The sequence below is a fragment of the Triticum dicoccoides genome, chromosome 1B (genome assembly GCF_002162155.2).
Source record: "Triticum dicoccoides isolate Atlit2015 ecotype Zavitan chromosome 1B, WEW_v2.0, whole genome shotgun sequence".
In the NCBI taxonomy this organism is placed as follows: domain Eukaryota; kingdom Viridiplantae; phylum Streptophyta; class Magnoliopsida; order Poales; family Poaceae; genus Triticum; species Triticum dicoccoides.
This window is the reverse complement of record NC_041381.1, coordinates 335,733,610-335,752,135: the sequence shown is the minus strand read 5'-3', so window position 1 is coordinate 335,752,135 and position 18,526 is coordinate 335,733,610. Positions and strand designations below refer to the sequence as shown.

At 46.3% G+C, this 18,526-nt stretch overlaps 2 protein-coding genes across 2 annotated transcripts; one reads left to right on the top strand and one right to left on the bottom strand.

Annotated features, from left to right (window-relative positions):
- The first annotated feature begins 12,002 nt into the window (after positions 1-12,002).
- LOC119333690 (cytochrome P450 86B1-like) lies at positions 12,003-14,995 on the top strand. Its single transcript, XM_037606507.1, has 2 exons — positions 12,003-13,366; positions 14,281-14,995. Exons 1-2 carry the CDS (start codon positions 12,098-12,100, stop codon positions 14,662-14,664), a joined length of 1,653 nt encoding a protein of 550 aa, XP_037462404.1. The 5' UTR covers positions 12,003-12,097; the 3' UTR covers positions 14,665-14,995.
- A 119-nt stretch (positions 14,996-15,114) lies between these two features.
- On the bottom strand, positions 15,115-18,291 carry LOC119333701 (uncharacterized protein YpgQ-like). The gene is made up of 7 exons (XM_037606512.1): positions 17,953-18,291; positions 17,811-17,841; positions 17,667-17,685; positions 17,368-17,468; positions 16,831-16,929; positions 15,985-16,160; positions 15,115-15,389 (listed from the first exon to the last, which is right to left on the bottom strand). The coding sequence occupies exons 1-7, from the start codon at positions 18,259-18,261 to the stop codon at positions 15,303-15,305; spliced, it is 822 nt and encodes a 273-aa protein (XP_037462409.1). The 5' UTR covers positions 18,262-18,291; the 3' UTR covers positions 15,115-15,302.
- Between the last annotated feature and the right edge of the window lie 235 nt (positions 18,292-18,526).

Sequence of the window (18,526 nt, the reverse complement as noted above, 5' to 3'; positions counted from 1 at the left end):
CTTGCACGATCGCCTGTCGCCGGCGCCCTGGCCACCATCTGCACCTCGTCCTTGTCAGCCTCCGGCGGCCCGAACGTGCTACTCCAGTACACCATGGCACGCTGGTCTTGAGGCGTCTTGTACTGACTATACTTGGCCCATCTTGCCCGCTATCCAGGGTCACTGGAGTCTTCCTCATTCATGGCCCAACGCGGGATGTCCACTGACATCGCGCCCTTGGCTGGGTCCAGAATCAGTGTCTTCAGCTCGTGCAGTGTAGCCTTCTTCACAGCATCGGCCTCCTTGTGCATGTCATCGATGTTGCTGAAGTTCGAGCACACTTCTATGGTGTGCTCGAACTTTTTGCGGTCACTAAGCGAGCACCCAAGGAAGAAGGCCCTCCATTCAATGCCCCAGGGGAAAGGGTTGGGGTTGGGGTTGGAGTTGGAGTTGGAGTTCATGGCGAGGGGGAGGTGGTGAAACAGAGAGGTGGAAGAGGAGAGGTGGTGAAACAGAGGGGGTTTGAGTGCGGTGTTGGGTTAGTGGGGTGGTTTAATATAGGAGCGTTAGGCCGATATGAATGAATGCTGACCATTGAACTGCGTGTTATTCATAATGCAGATGGGCAAGGGCAAGGAGGTGGTGCCACCATTGGAGAAGGGCAAGGAGGTTGTGCCTCAATTGGTCGAATTGCCAGTACAGGATCACCCAAAGCCCCAAGCGGAGGAACTATGGCAACTATCATCAGGAGTCAGGACCAAACCACTTCTACAAGGTTATCCTTGCTCCAAAGCTAGAGTCTGCCATTGCCTTTGGACTTCATGAAGTACTTCCCCGCTATCCATACAGAGTTCAAGCTCAAGACGAACACCGGCTGCGCATGGAGGGTGACGGTGAGGGTGATCAACGGCAGGGTCGGGCCACCTTCGCCGCCGTTCACCAGATCATCGGGTATAACGTTCAAGCTGCTGACCCCCGACACCATGAAGGTGATCGTCTTCAACAATGAGGGCATGGAGGTGGTCACCAAGTGCAAGGAGCATGGCAACGCCTTCGCCGCGACCGCCCGAGCTCCTGTTGTCCGTTCCTTGTTGGCTTTTGCTTTAAGACTTGAGTTTCATTTAAAACTTACGGTACTATGTTGATTTAAAACTTGTGATGTGTGGTAAAGACTTGTGTTTGTGCCTAAGATTATTCTATTGCTACTAGTTCAGTTGTTAGTAGTTCATGTGTGACATTGGTAACCTCACCACATCGAGGAGGAGGTTACCTCGCAACTGTCGTGGATGTAACCAAACAATCGGACTTGTGTTTCTCCTCAAACAAGTCTGCAACCAAACAACAGGGCTTTCGTTTTAGCACATGCAGCCTAGAGGGGGTGCATGCAACCAATCAACATGCAGATGTTGGTTTTTCGGCATGCATATGCTCAGCCGGGCTCAATTGAGACAAGTGTGTAAAGTGACAAAAAATGATACAGGTAACCAAACACGGCCTGCGTGTTGGCAGCCACCGCCATCACGTCTCGAATCTCTCAAACCCCTCATGCCCGCAAAGAGAAGAGAAAACTGCCACCACGAGCCTGCTGCCGCCAGCCGTGTGGGCTTGTCGACGGCAGCAGGAAGGAATGAGGGAGGAGGAAGCGGGAGAAGAGTTAGCTGGGGTCGCCGCGGCCGCGTCGCACCGTCGCCCAAGGAGGTGACGCGAGGCCCGAGAGCGTTTTGCTCGACTCACACTTAGATAACCGACTCGAGTGTTGGATCAAAGATGGAGCTAAAAGTTGGCAAACTGCAGGAGTCAAGCAGTACCATACTTAATAAAACAGCCTAATGCCCGGAGAGTATGCCTCCATTTTGTCGTTTTCGTTTGGTCTGGCTCCAGCCGGGACCTACATACTGATGTACAGTATCAGTCCATAATAATTTTACTTAAAAGGAAAAACTGTAGCTCTTAAAAGAAACCTAAAGTCTAAAAAGTGGCCGGCCACTAACTGACCGAAGCGGGCGGCCGGCCCGTGGCCGTTCGATCGCGCGAGCGATCGCTCCCAGATCCGCCAGGTGCCACCTGGTCTGGATTGGTCGCGCACCGCGGTCGTGGGCGGTTTTGTCCGCATCCGGACGTGGGAGGCCCACCTGTAAGTGGTAGAGGAGAGAGTAGTGGGGGTCGTGGGCGGCGGTTTTCGAAATCTGCGCCTGAAATCCCTCGCCGCAGCGTGCTCTCTCTCCCGTCCTTCCTTCATCGTCTTCCTCCTCGCCATCCTCTCCACCGAACGGGGCGTGGCGGGCGGAGTGCTCACATTTGACGGCGGCTTGCGGGTGGTTCTCCTCGCCAGGGAATCGCTGGTGCTCCTCGCCGCCGGAGGTATGCTCTCCCTCCACTTCTACGTGCTTCTCCTCCCTTTCTCTATCTCGCGGGGCGTGGATGGTGCCGAAATGCGAGGGGAATGCTCTCTAGGGTTCGGGAACGGCGCGAACTACCCCCGCTTATCTTCGATTTTGGTCACGTTGAGTTCCGTTCTCCCATCTCGCAGCACGCGCCCAACGGTGGTCGGGATATATAAGGTGGCCTGAAATCCCTCGCCACAGCGTGTTCTCTCCCCATTCCGTCTTCGTCTTCCTCCTCGCCATCCTCTCCACCGAACGGGGCGTCGCGGCGGAGTGCTTAGGTTGGCGACGGCTTGCGGGTGGTTCTCCTCGCGGGGGAATCGTTGGAGGCGTAGTTCACGGCACGGGGGTGGCTGGATAGGGTCAACGTGTAGTCCCCGTTTGCACGATTTTAGGGCGATTTGGCTGTTTACTTCATGTTCCGTTCAATTTTTGCAGAGATTTGAGATCTGTTCATGATTCTTAGTTATTCTGTAAGTTGTATTAGATGTGCGCAATGTTGTGTGCAATGCATTGGCTGATTTCGTAGTTGGTGTTCAGAGATTTAAGTGGTTAGTTGCACAAAATTCTCCTCAGTTGGCTACGTCCATATAGTACTTGGCTGTCCATATGCTCTGTAGTTGCAGCAGTTGTTTTGGTCAGTTGGCTCACTGTTTTTGTGTGCAATGCATTGGCTGATTTCGTAGTTGGTGTTCAGAGATTTAAGTGGTTAGTTGCAAAAAATTCTCCTCAGTTGGTTGCGTCCATATAGTACTTGGCTGTCCATATGCTCTGCAGTTGCAGTAGTTGTTTTGGTCAGTTGGCTCACTGTTTTTGTACTAGGTGGTTGTCTATACTGTGTTCAGTTGCACAAGTTGCCTGCTCGGTTGGCTGCATCACTTTTACTAAGTTGGCTATTCATATGTTATACACTTGTGCCAGTTGCTCTACTTAGTTGGTTTTACTTAGTTGCATATGTTATACACTTTTACTAGTTGGCTATTCCCCCCTCTGCTGTGTGCAACTAGGGACTCTTGTTTGTACAATTTTAGCACCAATGCTTGCCAATTTTCCAATATAATCTACCCAATCCACCAGCGTTGTGGTGGCTGTGGTGGTTTATGTGTTATTCTCCTGCTTTGTGCAACTAGGACCCCTTGATTTGTGCAAATTAGTACCAATGCTTGCCAATTTTCCATTTTAATTTTTCTCAATGTGCAAGTCTTTTGTTGTGGATGTGGTTGTTTTCATGTGTCTCCCTTCATGTTCAACTAGGGACGCTTTTTCCAGAATAAGTTATCTCACTGAGCTTGTTGCCTTTACTTAACTTTTTTCTGTCTAGGTATTACTTGTCACAGTTGGCAAGTAATAATTAGGCAGAAAAAAGTTAGTTGGCTTATTTGATGTCCAGTTTGCACAAGGTTTACTGCCCAGTTGGCTGCATGATTGTAGTAGTTGGTTGTCCACATCTTCTAACTATGTTTTTTTGTTGTATTTCCTGCCGCAGGGCAAAAATGGTTATAATAGGAGGAGATGCGGGTGGCAATGAAGGAGATGTATTTTTATTCACTTTTTTTCTTTTGTTTTTGAGTTGTTTTTCAACTTATGCATGTATGCTAATGTCTTTTTTTCATGTTTTCTTTTGGTTGCTTAATCAGGGTTCTGGAAGTCAGCCTCTTCGACGGAACTCGAAGCGTCCCGCTAATCGCCAGCCACGACCTGCGCAGCGTGTTGAGCAGGGAGAGGATGTTGAGGTAAGTGGCATGTTGATGACACAAGTCCATTTTTTTGGTTTTGTTTGGGTCATATAACATTTTTTTATTTTTTCCCATGCTCATGTTTTTTTCTTAGGATGCTGATCAGTTCCGTGTTGTAAAGCGGACTAGACGTGCAGCACTTGGCAAGGGAGCTGAGTCATCTTCTAGGGTAAGTAAAATCTCAAATATAAGTGTTTTTTCTCGCCTTTTTTAGATAGTGATGAAATTATGCAGCAGTTCGGAACACTATTTTTTGTTTTTAGTCTGTCAATAACAACCTTTTGTAGTTGACATCTCTAGTCATTTTGATTTAAATACAGTTGACATTAGTTGGCATTAGTTGGCATCTTGTAGTTCACTAGTTGGCATCTTTTCATAGTTGACATCAGTGGTCATTTTTGTGTGCAGGCAGCAGTTGCTGGAGAAGCTGTCGCATCTTCCACAGCAGATGCTGAGGTATGTGGGTTTTTTGTGTGTTTTTATGAGCTATTTGAATAGTTCTTTGCAAACCTTTTTTTTAGTTACTGTTTTTCTTGTGTTGCAATATCATTTCTTATTGTTGCACATACACTAGAACTTTTTGTAGCTGCCAGGTCTCGTTCTTTTTTTATTTACTGTTTTATTGTTGCACATTCAGTTGCACAATGGCAGTCTTTGCAGTTGTCCTCATGAGCTTTATTAGTTGCACAAATACATCATATTAGTTGGCATGATCCATTTTATGAATATATAGCTCATTCTAATACTGATCCAAATGATGATTGCTAGTTTTTTTTCATTCTTGTTTTTTCTCTTGTGTTTAATGTTTGTGTAATGCTTTCATTTTCTAATCAACAGGGCAACGGTGAAGGAGTTGAGGTGTCTCCAGGGGAAGATGTGGAGCGACCATCACAAGCAGGCAGGATAAGGGCATCACCAGCGCGCTTTGCAAATTTCAACGCCTCTCTAACTCCACTACAGAAATCAGAGCTAGTTTCGAGGTCGGTCGGGGGGCTATTGAACTTATCAGACACACTTCCAGCAGACCTCACTAAGTTCCTGGTGCAGTCCTACCAGCCACAGACCTCTGAAATGGTTTTCCCAGGAAGGGGAAGGATCCGTGTCGATGCTGACAGTGTTCAGAGGGTATTTGATCTCCCAAACAAGGGTCCAAAAGTCAGATATTTAGTTGACAAGGATGCCACTAGGAGATTCAGACAGGCTTTTAACATAACTGGAAATTCTCATCCCCAGATCACTACATGGCTCAAGATGATTGAGCATATGGCTGGAAGAACGGATGACACATTTTTTATGGCCTGGCTTGCGGTTGCCTTCAGTACTTTTCTAGCACCAACCATGGCCTTGAAGCTCAGCCCAAAGTGTTATAGACTTGTGCTAGATCATCAAATGCTAAAGAATACAAACATCTGCCTCTTTGTAGCAGAACACATTAACGAAGCTTTCCGGAACATGAACCAGGAGAAGCAAACTGTTTGCTGCTGCTTGTATCACTTGATGGTTAGTGAAAACGACCACTTTTTTCCATCTGTTCCTGTTCTTTCTGTGCAGTTATAGTTTGCTGAAATTCTCATAACAATAACTGAACTTGGCTTTTTCTTTTGTTTGGGTCTGGTGCAGATACTATACCTTGATGCGCTCGTACATGACATCCCAGTAAGCAACTGCGCGATACGATCGAATGCATGGGATAGTACTCTAATTGCCAAGGTGATCAAGAAGGATACTATCTCTCCTGGTGTGTTCGGCAAATTACAAGTGAGTTCTTTTTTATTTTTTTCCAACAGTGTCTTCCTTCTATGTTCTTTTGATGTCTGGTCACTCTTTTTGGAAATTGCACAGAAAACTGTCATCAGTTGGCACAACAATGCATGTAGTTGCACAGATTATAGCTTTAAGTTTGGCAATCTGCACACATGTTCATTTTAAATTGGCACACCATCTTTTTTAAGTTGCACAGTTTTACTAATCTTGTTGCACAGATGTGTTGCATCAGTTGGTAGGAACTTTTTTTTAGGTGCCATGTGTGTTGCACAGTTTTTGTGTCTTTGTTCAGTTGCATATATGTATAGTTGAATTTGTCTACCCCAGTATCTTGTTGTAGTTGCACAGGTTGTAATGTGTGGTTTCATTCAACACACAAATCTATTTTGATAACCTTGTTATTTTCTGTTTCTCTTTTTTTTTACATCAGCTTAAAGAGGAGTATAGAGGCACGGAGCAGACACCACTGTTTGGTGGAATTTTGCAAGCTGAAGCATTTGTGGCATCCAAGTTACCAATAACATACAATCCGCAGGTTAGTGTTTTGCATACATAAACTTGTATCACTTACCAATATTTTTTCTATTGGCTGGGATGTATGTTCAGTTGGACATGTATAACTTTTGTAGTTGCGAAAATTTAGAATTTAGTTGGATGTGATGTATGTTCAGTTGCACATATAAGCTTTTGTAGTTGCACATGTTCTTTTGGATAGTCAAAGTGTTCATTTACAACCATTGTCATCAACTTTTGGCAGAAATGCATGGTTTTTACTTTGTGCCACAGTGCATGTGTAGTTGGCTAGAATCATGTTTTTAGTTGGCCAGAAAGTGTGTATTAGTCGTTTTTGCTTATCACATCATGGTCAGTTACAGACATTTTTACTTTTTATTATTTTTTCTAACTGAATCAGTACTGAATCTTTTTTGTGTTGATACAGATCGACCTTTTTCTGTGCAGTTTCCTTGTTGTATGCTGGGTTGCTGCTGATCCATATCATGAGGAAGCTCATTGAGATCTGGAGGCAACTCATTGAGATCAAGCATTTTTTCCCTTGTTTTTGGATGCTGCCACACACTCCCTGCACATATAAAAAAAGAAGAAATTGATGTCATCAGTTGGTAACCACAGAAAAACTGTGTTTCAAAACAACCTAAAAGCAACATGACCATAGCATCTTTTATTATAACAGTTATGAATTTTTTTGTTTGCACAGAGTTGTTATGTTAGTTGCACAGTTTGCAGTAAATAACTGGCAAGAGCATGACTTCTTTTTGCTACAGAGTTTTTCTTACCTTTTCCCTTTTTGTTTTGTTGCAATGATCTGTAGGTTTCCTTTTCGCAAGGAGCTCTTTTTCAGATTTTTCTGCACATAATTGGATGCTACATTTGAGAAGGAAAATCCAGGTGAAAGAAGAAATAAGAAAGAAGAATTGGAGGACAGATTATAGTTATATGTTTTTCATCGCCGTTTATGTTTCTAGATCTGGTATATTTGAACATATTAATATGGTTTGCAATAGGTGTGGGACCAGAATATATGCGTGGGACAAGATTTGTGTGTGAATATGTTAATATGGTTTGTGGCTTCATTAGCCATGGACAAAAGTTCCTATGTTTTTCCTGTTGCACTACAGATTTCTGGTTTTCGCTAGAATAGACGTCTCAATTTCCAGGATTTCCACTTGGCCAGCATACATATTCAGTTGGACATTCAATGCTTTTAGTTGGCTAGAATAGATGTCTCAGCTGGCCAGGTTGCATTTTTTCAGTTTTGTGGCCAACATGCATGTTCAATTGGACAGTTAATGCATTCAGTTGGCTCGAATAGATGTCTTAGTTGCCTAGAATAGATGTCTTAGTTGGTCATCAGTTTTTGGCCAACATGCATGTTTAGTTGGCCAGAAAACATGTTTTTTATTTTCACATATACTACATTTTTTTCAAAGTGTTCACTCAGAAACATGTATTGCCAGATATATGTTTAGTTGGCAGGATACATGTTTAGTTGGCCAGGATACATGTTCAGTTGGCTGGGATGCATGTTTAGTTGCACATTTATGAATTTTTCGTTGCACATGTTCAACAAAGCATTGGGCAGTCAATTTTTTGTTCATTTTGCAAATAATAACTAGAAGTTGGCTTTAATCATGTTTTAATTGGCCAGATAACTCGTTTTTAGTTGGCTTGTTTTAACACATCCAGGTGGTAGTTTTTGGCATGTTTAACACATCCAGCATGTTTAACATCTGGTGTGATGTGCCAGATTCACCTTTTTTTTGAAGCAGATTCTCCATGAATCCATGGAGAAGGGGGAAGTGAAGAGGTGCAGAGAGGGGCTTACCTGCTCGATCTTACTGCCTGGTATGGCTCTGACCACCCTGCCCTTTAGATCTTGAAGCAGCTCCTTCTACTTTGGGGCTCCCATGGCGGCTGTGTAGGAGGAGGAAGAAGGGCTGGGGGCGATTGCGTTTGGATTTGTTTCTGGCGTGCAGAAGAAGAAGAAGGCAGCGTCGGTGGGGCTGAGGCGTGGGGGCGAGCGATGGCGTGGATTCTGCAACCTGGGCAGATCCTCCTTCTTTCGTGAGGAAGAAGAAGATAGCCAGGGCGCAGTTTGGCGAGGAGGGTGCACGTGATCCCGCGGGGCATGGTTTGGCGAGGAGGGTGCACGTGATCCCGCGGCCAGCTGGTGGGCGGGGCAGTTGCCTTTTTCGCTCCGACGGGCAGGGACTACGTGGGCGAGTGGGCGAGTGGGGGACTGTTTCCTCTTTTCGCTCGAGGGGGGACCAGGTGGTTTTCTTTTTCGGGTGGCCGCTGGCTAGCGATCCCAGGGCGACCGGCCGCCCACTAGACGCGTCCTAAAAGAAAAGGCAAAACGCAGGGTTGACGACAACGGCGGATCACCTAGAAAGAAGATGGAATTACGAGTAGATGTCATGGGTAATGGGTCTAAGTTTAACTAAAACACGATGTCGTGTATAAACTGTGTCGTAATCACGTATACACCGTCACCCGAGCGAAGTATTATAAAACTCTGCTGTAAGCCCCGTCACTTGAACGGGATGCTCTGTGTGATGGTAGACGCTGACGGCCAGCGACAAACGATCGCGCGTGTTCGGGCTGAACTCTGAAACCTAGGATTCATTGGGCGGTACAGCCCGCTGTTTAACGATCTAGCTCACCGCTCCACTGCATTTTCCATGGAGGAGAGCTGATAGCAACTGGGCGGGGCGGCTAGCCCTGGGCGGGGCGGCTAGCCCTGGCCGTGGAGAAGAAAGGATACGTAAGTGGCACGGTGGCCGAAAGACGGAGGGCGGCCGCAAGAAGCGCGCGGTAGCTGCGTTTGGCCACCGTCCGCCAGCACCCGGCCGAGAGGTGGAGAGACTCACCCACCGGCTACATATCCTGCAGTATAGTCCCCATCGACTCGTCCGCTCGCTTTCCAACTCCAATCTATCGCACAAAAACGATAGAAAGAAACTGTGCGCTTTACTATAAGTCTCTCATTTTCAGGGTCCTCTTTTCCAAAAAAAATCATATCTATCTATTGTGTATAAAAGTTCAGACGACTACCGCCATCAAAACAAAAATGATACACGTACGTACTGTTACGTACCAGACTTACGTAAATCAACTTTCTTTCCCTAATCCCCACAAATCCCCCCCTCCCCCTATTTTCAAGGCGGGGCCCTGTGCCATCGAATCAAATGAGGCCACTTCATCTAGGTACCCTTTCGTAGGTGTAGCAAAGCTCCCATCAAAACGAGTTGCCGACGCATCGCTATTGCCGGTCCGCTACCAAACTGGGTCTGGCCTTGCCGATGACAGTTGAGAAGTCTTTGTGCATGTGTCCTTAAGCAGTAGCGGCGGCAGGATCATGCCATGGCTCAGGCAACTTTCCTGCAATATAGCACTGTAGCTACAGTGCATGCTGCAGTCAAGTCAACGAAGCACACGAGGCTCACGGCCTAGTCCAGCATATGGGTTGCTTGAAGCCTGATGCGGCCACTGCCCTTAAGGATTAGTGCCCTGAAGTTGCAGGTGTCGTCGTTGAACCCTTAAATCAATCTGAAGTGGCTGACATCGTATCTTTACCTATACCTCCTTGTAATTGGATTAATCTGCTCAATAGACCCAAACACCCACTTCAGACAGCCAACTAAGACATCAACAATGATATTGTCTTAATAATGTTGCATAGGATGGGTACTGAGTTGGAAGAGAGAGGTTTTTATTCGATGTAAAGGATGATCTCTTGGTTAAGAAGGTACATAATTTTTTTCTCCATTTTATGGATATCCTCTTGTAGTAACATGTTTTTCAGTTTCATTTTAACAACTCCATAATTTTACGAGTACACAACCACTAATTGCTAGAGTTAACACCAAGGTATAACTAATCGTATAATGTGGTAGGTGAAGGGTTGCCTTATCAACAACTATACATACTTCATAGACCATTGAAAGCAGCTTCCAATTTCTTGTACAGACTTTCAAGATGAATCTTGTGAACTTCCGACCTCAATAAGAGCTTGAAGATAACTTCCAGAACATTAAACATCTACCTTTAGAAAATGAGGTTTTTTAACATGCTCCCTCTTACCTCCCATTTTCACATGAGAAGTAAGAGTATAAAATAGATCTGAGTCGTTGATTGCATTAAGTAGTGGGTTTGATTAACTCTTACCTTCTAACCTCTCATATGTAAAGAGAGGGTAAGAGGGAGCATGTTAAAATTGCTCTTAGAAAATTGTGTGTACTTCCATCCAAGTTCACATTTCAAAAACTAGGCATGGGTTTTCTACTTTGTTGGCAGGAGAGGTCATGTGTCTCAGAGATGAGAGTTGTAAAAAGTTACAATAAGAGAGCCTCCAAATTTTGGCATGAGCTTTCACAAATTTGGAATGATCCTTTCATCTAGATTTCACCCAACTTTCAGACTGCTAAGTCACAAATTTCAACTAATACCTGCCCTCAAACATCCAAAAGTGCAGTCAGTTGTGATCTGGAGTTTTAAATCTATTTGTTGTCCATAGCTGGATTTGGTCCTTAGACTTAGAAATGACATTCTATCATGCACATCATACCGTACATGTATCCACCGTTCATAGTTACTTTCAGATCCATGCCATGTTTTTTGTTTTTTGACAAAGCTTTTCTTGTTTTAGAGTTGCATAAAGTTTAAATGTTTTTCTTTTCTCTTATTGCGTACCGTGGCAAACGAGTGCACCTTATTTACTGGTACACGACGATGCATTGTGATACACTTTGAACAGGAAAACAAAAAAGCAAACAAAGCAATATGCACTGGAGAGCGGGGTTTGGGCACATGGGAGCGCGCGCTCCTAGTTTTTAAAATGTGTTTTAAATATATTTTGAAATGTCAAATAATTCCAAACAAAAACTTGACGCGTACATCTTGATATTGTACATGCTCACAAAGTCGTTTCGCAAAGAACCGACAAATTATGTGTCGCGTGTGAAAAAGATAAAATTCGATGTTAAAAAATGTTTTTCACAAGACATCCTTTTGTCTTTTTTACACAAAGCACAAAAAATTGTCGGTTTTCTCCGAAACTTGACGTGCACACATATAATATCAAGATGTATGCATTAATTTTTTGTTTAGAGTTTTTTCACGCTTTGAATTTTTTTTTTCCCCGTGTGCAGGCGCGCGCTCTCGGGAGCACCAACGGACTTTCGATATGCAATACTGTGATACAAGGCAAACTTTGCCAAAACCAGAAACCCTGGCACAAATCTCGAAGCAATCGAGAGAATCCATGTACGATATATCACGGGCATGGCAGAAAAATCACTCCTATTATAAGATTATGATAAGTGCTTGCAAGAGATAAAGTAGCCGAAACATGAACGCCAAATGGCAATGCAATTTGTAGCGCAAGAAGCAGATCAGTCTCCATGAAGCCACCTCGGGATTAAACCGTTGAGAGTCGCTCAAGGTTCCGGTCAAAAGAGTCGCTCAAGGAAGGCCACAAAAGTGTTGATTAGTTCGTTGTCGCAGGTCTTTTAGCTCACCAAATCAAACGGCCATACGTTGCCATCAAGCAACCACACCACACCACGAGGCCACCTATATCAACGCCTCAAGAACCCCTCCAAAATCACACATTCCTCGTTCCACAAGGCGCGCGCGCACACACACACACACTCGCACGCCAGGACACCACCACCGGCCACCACCTTTATCTGCATATCCAATCGTACGAACACCATGGGCGCCATGGACGCGCTCATTTCGAGCGGCGCGCACAACGCCACCACGGCCCCGTTCCTCGGCGCCGGCGGCCTTGCCAGCCTGCTCCCGCAGGTGCAGACGGTGGAGGTCCTCGTGGCAGTTTTCATCTTCGTCGCCATCCACTCGCTGCGGCAGCGGCGCTCGCTGGGCCTCCCGTCGTGGCCGGTGGTCGGCATGCTCCCGTCCCTCCTCCTCGGCGTCCGGGGCGACATGTACGAGTGGATCACCGGCGTCCTCAAGGCGCGCGGCGGCACGTTCACGTTCCGCGGGCCGTGGTTCACCAACCTGCACTGCGTCGTCACCGCCGACCCGCGGAACCTGGAGCACCTGCTCAAGACCAAGTTCGGCAACTTCCCCAAGGGCCCCTACTTCCGCGACACCGTGCGCGACCTCCTCGGCGACGGCATCTTCGGGGCCGACGACGAGGTGTGGCGGCAGCAGCGCAAGGCGGCCAGCCTCGAGTTCCACTCCGCCGAGTTCCGCGCGCTCACGGCCAGCTCGCTGGTGGAGCTCGTGCACCGGCGGCTGCTGCCCGTGCTGGCCGAGACCGAGGCGGCCGGCGCGGCCGTGGACCTGCAGGACGTGCTCCTCCGCCTCACCTTCGACAACGTGTGCATGATTGCCTTCGGCGCCGACCCCGGGTGCCTCCAGAAGGGCCTCCCGGAGATCCCGTTCGCCCGCGCGTTCGAGGACGCCACCGAGGCCACCATCGTGCGCTTCGTCACGCCCACCGCGGTGTGGCGCGGGATGCGCGCCCTGGGCGTGGGCCACGAGCGGGTGCTCCGGCGGTCGCTGGCCGGCGTCGACGAGTTCGCGTACGACGTGATCAGGAAGCGCAGGGAGGAGCTCGCCGCCGCCGCCGCGGCCGGCCGCGAGGAGGACGCCGCCGGCGGGCTCCGCAGGGCCGACCTGCTGACCATCTTCACCAAGATGCGCGGCGCCGACGGCGCCCCCGCCTACTCGGACAAGTTCCTCCGCGACATCTGCGTCAACTTCATCCTGGCCGGGCGCGACACGTCGTCCGTGGCGCTGGCGTGGTTCTTCTGGCTGCTCAGCAAGAACCGCGGCGTGGAGGCCAAGATCCTGGCAGAGATCGAGGGCATCGTGGCGGCGCGGGCTCGCTGCGGGGAGGTGGAGGAGGAGCTGGTGTTCCAGCCGGAGGAGGTGAAGCGGATGGAGTACCTCCACGCCGCGCTCTCGGAGGCGCTCCGGCTCTACCCGTCCGTCCCCGTCGACCACAAGGAGGTACGCTACGTACTAGACGTATTTTGTTCATCGTATTATACGTACATGCATGCACACACACACACGGTGCTATACATGGCACGATTGTCTCATGTTGCGACCTTGCATTTGGCGTTGGTGTTTGGTGGAACTAACTTGACCTCATGACACCAAGTTCCCAAGTGTGTGAGCGCGCGGCTGGCCCTTCCCCATCATCTGCATGAGGAAATTAAAGCAACCCACTGTAGCTTCTCCTACTAGGAGTAGAAAACAACGATCTTTTACAATTTTGTGCGTACTTACTAACTAAATGGTGTACGATGCGTACAATTTTGTACCTCGAGTGAAATAGGAACGATGAAAGTCACTGGGTTATTCTGGATACTGCTTACCCAAGCTGATGGACGCATGCATGCGAATTCCTATTAACTCGTTGCACCTCACTAACTGGAGTTTTGAACTTGCATCGTCATGAAGCTAACGTGTAAAAAGAATTTACGCAATATTTATACTACTAGGTAGTAGAGTAGTAGGTTGTCAGTTGGCCGTCTACTGATGTTTCTGGGTATCTTTTGTTGTAAGGCTTCAAAAGGTTGACAGAGACACGTGTCTGACATATTCAGTTGCAGTTGCACCTGTGCTCAGGTTTACTATACTTAATTCTAGGTCTGCAAATTAAGTTGAATAGTTGATTGCCAACAACGGTACTCTTTACCTTGCTTGTAGAAAACCCAAGAGTAGACCACAGCATCTTTAGTGAGATCACCTAACCACATCTACCTGGACTGGAGTAGGTAAAAGCACATCATAACAAAATTGAAGTGGTGACAGCACATTAGTCAACAAGTTAGCATAGCATGTCACCTGAGACATCAATCAGTATGTTAAGCACTACTTGTACACAATTTTCTCATGATTCGTCCATCCATGATCAGGTTGTTGAGGACGAGGTGTTCCCCGACGGCACGGTGCTGAAGAAGGGCACCAAGGTGATCTATGCCATGTACTCCATGGGAAGGATGGAGAGCATCTGGGGGGAGGACTGCAGGGAGTACATGCCGGAGCGGTGGCTCAAGGACGGCCGCTTCATGGGCGAGTCCGCCTACAAGTTCACCGCCTTCAACGGCGGCCCGCGCCTCTGCCTCGGCAAGGACTTCGCCTACTACCAGATGAAGTTCGCCGCCGCCTCCATCCTCCGCCGCTACCGCGTCGACGTCGTCCAGGGACACCCGGTGGCGCCCAAGCTGGCGCTCACGCTCTTCATGAAGCACGGGCTCAAGGTGACGCTGGCCAAGAGGGACGACAAGGCCAAGCTCTGAACCACATCAGCCTCGTCTGATGGTGTGCTCTCCGGTGATACTTTGCAAGAGAAAAGCTGATGCTGTGTGAAAAAAAAATGCTTTCCTCTCTCTTCTTTCTTTTTTGGCTTTCTACTTATTACACTTTGATGATATTGTTACTATGTCCTTGATTTGTTTCGTTTCGCATTGTTAGCATCTATATAGTTTAGCCAACAAATGTAGAACCTCTGTATATGTGTACTTTGTAATGGTGAAGCACAGCATGACTATAGCTTCAGGTGTTGTTGTTACCGGCGAAAATATTTTGTGGTATATTATTTGAATATAAAACACCTGCAAGATATGATGAGATCTTTTTAAATAAATGTGCTCTTAATCATATAGAACTGCTTATATTACCAAGAGCAATCTTTCAGAGTTTTAATCAGAAAAAAATTCATACACAGCAACCAGGGACTCAACAGAATATCTGGTAAAGAGTCTTGTCATTTATTCATTATTCAGAGCTCTAGCGTTTTGAGGAAAGTTTCATGGGAACCTGAACAGTGATGTAAAACCAGATGGTAATCCATGGCTTTTTATCGACGTGAGTTGGTGAAAGTTGGTTGGCCAACTTCAAGCCTTGCCCTCCCAGCCCACGGTCTGGTTGGTCAACTTCAAGCCCTGCCACTCCACTCTTCGTAGAATTCAGCCACAAAATTCTCCATGAACTTGTGCCTTTTCTCAGCTCTCTTTTTCCCAGCCTGTGTGCAGAGTGAACTATGTGTCATGTGTGAATATATAATGGAAGGCTACAGCATATGCGTTGTGTTTATATTGAGAACCATACAAGGTACTTATAACAAGTGATTATACTTAGCACTACCTGCATGTCAAAATATATGTTGATTACAACATCGAAAGTTCGAAACGATACCCGCCATGACATTATGACCATCAACTTCTTTGAAAATAAATTGTTGTAAATTAAAAAATATATGCAAGTAATTTCATGATGAATCAGGCAGTATCAGTTGATGTTGTCAATGTTAGTTATTAGTTGTACATTAAATGACTGACCTTGGTTATTCGTTGTGCATTAAAAATATATTTAACTGACACAGATTATAAACGAAATGTATTTTTACATAGACAACATTAATGTATATAATGGGATTATTAGTAAGCTGGACCTCACCTGCAGGCTATGTGTAACTGAAGCCAATTAGACCTTAACATAACTCTACTACTCTTACTAGGCTCAATACGTCTAAAGCGACAATGATTTCTTTCTGGGTTTAGACAAGACAAGCGTACAGCACAAAAGAAAGGACTATTATTTCATAGCTCAGCCCTGACCTCTGTTTTCATCATGTCCTTCAACTTAAAAAGCTTCTCATGGAAATGATTTATTGATGTTTGTTTCTCCTCCTTGGACATGTACTTCTCCTTTGACAAATTATCCCGCGGAAGTACATTAGGATCATGCAATGCACTGTTCTTGCTCCCTCCATATGTAAAACATCTTGCAACACCTACAATGTTAATTGGGAAGATTAGGGGACACACCACATATTCAGATAAAATATGACTATCCTTTTGGGGACAAATAATAAACAAAATATGACCAGATGTGTAGCAAAAAAAGCAAAGTGCATTCTCGATTTTCTTTGGCCAAACTTTATAGCTAAAAGCTGAGAATGTGTAAGCATTTCTCAGTTCTAGTGAACCCAGTAGGATCCAGAACATTTCTTGTAACATTGGTCAGATTAGGTACAACCATGGAAATAAATGACACAGGATGTGTCCTATTTTGATATTTCCATGTACTAGCTCATCTTGAGATTCTAGCGGCATACCACATTCACATGACTTACATCTGCATTCCATCAGTGATGCTTTTGTTTTATCAATGACGTGCCAGGGAGCTAGACAACTAGACATACTATTTGTGTGCATTGCTTGCAGATATACAAACAGTGGTATATTTTGTAATTAATTCTAGTCTATGTGCCAAAACCAAATGCTGAGACAATCATTAAATGAACTTAAAACAGCAGAGCCAAAATAAAGACAAACAGAAGACTGGACGTGCAAGAAAGAATGTTATAACCAGAGCTCCGCATAGTTGTATGATTTTGGAATTATTAAAGAAATTCCATTATGCAGAACGGATACATACATTTATGGTTGAGCAGTACTTACCAATTGCACCAATTGCATCCAGACGATCTGCATCTTGCACGATTGCAAACTCAAGAGTGGGCTCCGCATTAAGCTTCTTTGAAACCTCATTTTTGAATCCTGCAGTCAACATTGCGGATGTAACTCTGTAAGAATTAGGCATACATTGTGCAATGGTGTTACAAGAAATCTCAACACACTAAGCACTACTAATGGGTATTCAGTTCAAGTAACAGATAACAACAGTAATCTTTGAAATAGCACAATGAATTATTTTTATTGCGTAAAAATATGAGAACTGATGCATGAAGAGATAATCTGGAGTGCTAATAAATAACATCATATACAGAGAAAACATTAACATGCAGAATAAGCCGATGCAGCCGTTTAAATTTTTATTTGAACTACTCTAAAAAGAACTAAAGTTTGACCAAAGTGCTCCAAGTGAGCTATAACATCGACCGAAAAGAAAAAACATGGTCAATTACAGGAAGTTGCTTCTTTTTCAATTATAACATAACAATTCATCGAAAGATGCACAAAGACAGACAAACTCACCCATCCCTGTAATAATGGCCACTATTTCCTCCCTCTGTCCCTCCTCCAACCCCACCTCTTCAAGAAACCTTTTGACGATGCTCATATCCTCCACATTATCCCTATCCATTCATCCCATCAGATTCACTTACCAAGCATAGAACACTCCTCAACGACCGGACAAGACAGTACAACCGTCAAACAAAAAACAGTACAAGACTTCTATGAGATCACAGTTTAGCTAACTCTTAGCTCAACTTTGCTCTCACTCTTCAAGATCGAAAGTAGACATTTAGCAAAGCAACGTGAAGTTTTCTCACTTGGTGTACTTGTAATCACCTGAACGAACAGAGGTAGCAAGAAATGGGAGTTCCCCCATCAGTTTGTTGAAATCGAGAGCGAATCGGCTCGAGCAAATCCGTAGACACAATCAATAACGAAGCAGTGGGGCGATTGCGACTTACCGATGTCGTGCAGGAGAGCAGCCAGTTCCACCTGGAGCAATCACCCCCCGCGCATTTTAAACCAAAAATATCGATCAGCAAAATTTCGCACGTCGAGTGGAAGAACTGGCGAAGGACAGAGGAAGAGGTGAGGGGTTGTTACGATGAGGAGGCGGTCGGGGGAGGAGACGCCCTGCTCGGCGGCGAGGGAGAGCGCGAGGTCCCGGACGCGGAGCGCGTGCGCGGCGTCGTGGGAGGCGTCGCGTCCGCTCATCTCTCTCTCAACCAGCTCCTCAGCACATCGCACCGCCGCCGCCGCCATTTTCTGTGTGCGGTGTGCAGAGCAGGAGGCGGCTGAGAGTCCGTTGGGGTCGGGGGCTGCTACTGAGACACGGACAGAGGAAGGTGGGTCTTGCCGTCGGCGTACTGCCCCCTGACGTGGGGCCACTGACATGTGGGCCCGGGTCCACATGCCAGTGTGTCAACGGCACGTCAGGGGAGCCGCGTCGGGTCGTGCGAGTATTGAAGAAGTCTGCTATCCTCCGGTCAGTCTGATCACTCTGATAGTAAATTAGTAAGAGCATCTCCAACCGTTGGCCCTTCAGGACGCGCGCGAGGATCCTCTACCTTTCGGCAGCCTGCCGTTCTACCACTGACATGTGGGCCTGTGGGAAACATGGCCCACATGTCAGTGGCCCAACGTCACCTAGCGCACGGCAGAGGAGCCGTGTCCCCAG

What these genes read in the sequence shown, in the direction of transcription:
- LOC119333701 (XM_037606512.1), bottom strand. Translation starts at nt 18,261, where the DNA reads ATGTGGACCCGGGCCCACATGTCAGTGGCCCCACGTCAGGGGGCAGTA. An exon ending in GGATGCAATTGGTGCAATTG is followed by an intron (nt 16,161 to 16,830) that starts GTAAGTACTGCT and finishes TTAACATTGTAG; the next exon opens with GTGTTGCAAGATGTTTTACA. An exon ending in AGGACATGATGAAAACAGAG is followed by an intron (nt 15,390 to 15,984) that starts GTCAGGGCTGAG and finishes CTCTGCACACAG; the next exon opens with GCTGGGAAAAAGAGAGCTGA.
- LOC119333690 (XM_037606507.1), top strand. Translation starts at nt 12,098, where the DNA reads ATGGGCGCCATGGACGCGCTCATTTCGAGCGGCGCGCACAACGCCACC. An exon ending in TCCCCGTCGACCACAAGGAG is followed by an intron (nt 13,367 to 14,280) that starts GTACGCTACGTA and finishes ATCCATGATCAG; the next exon opens with GTTGTTGAGGACGAGGTGTT.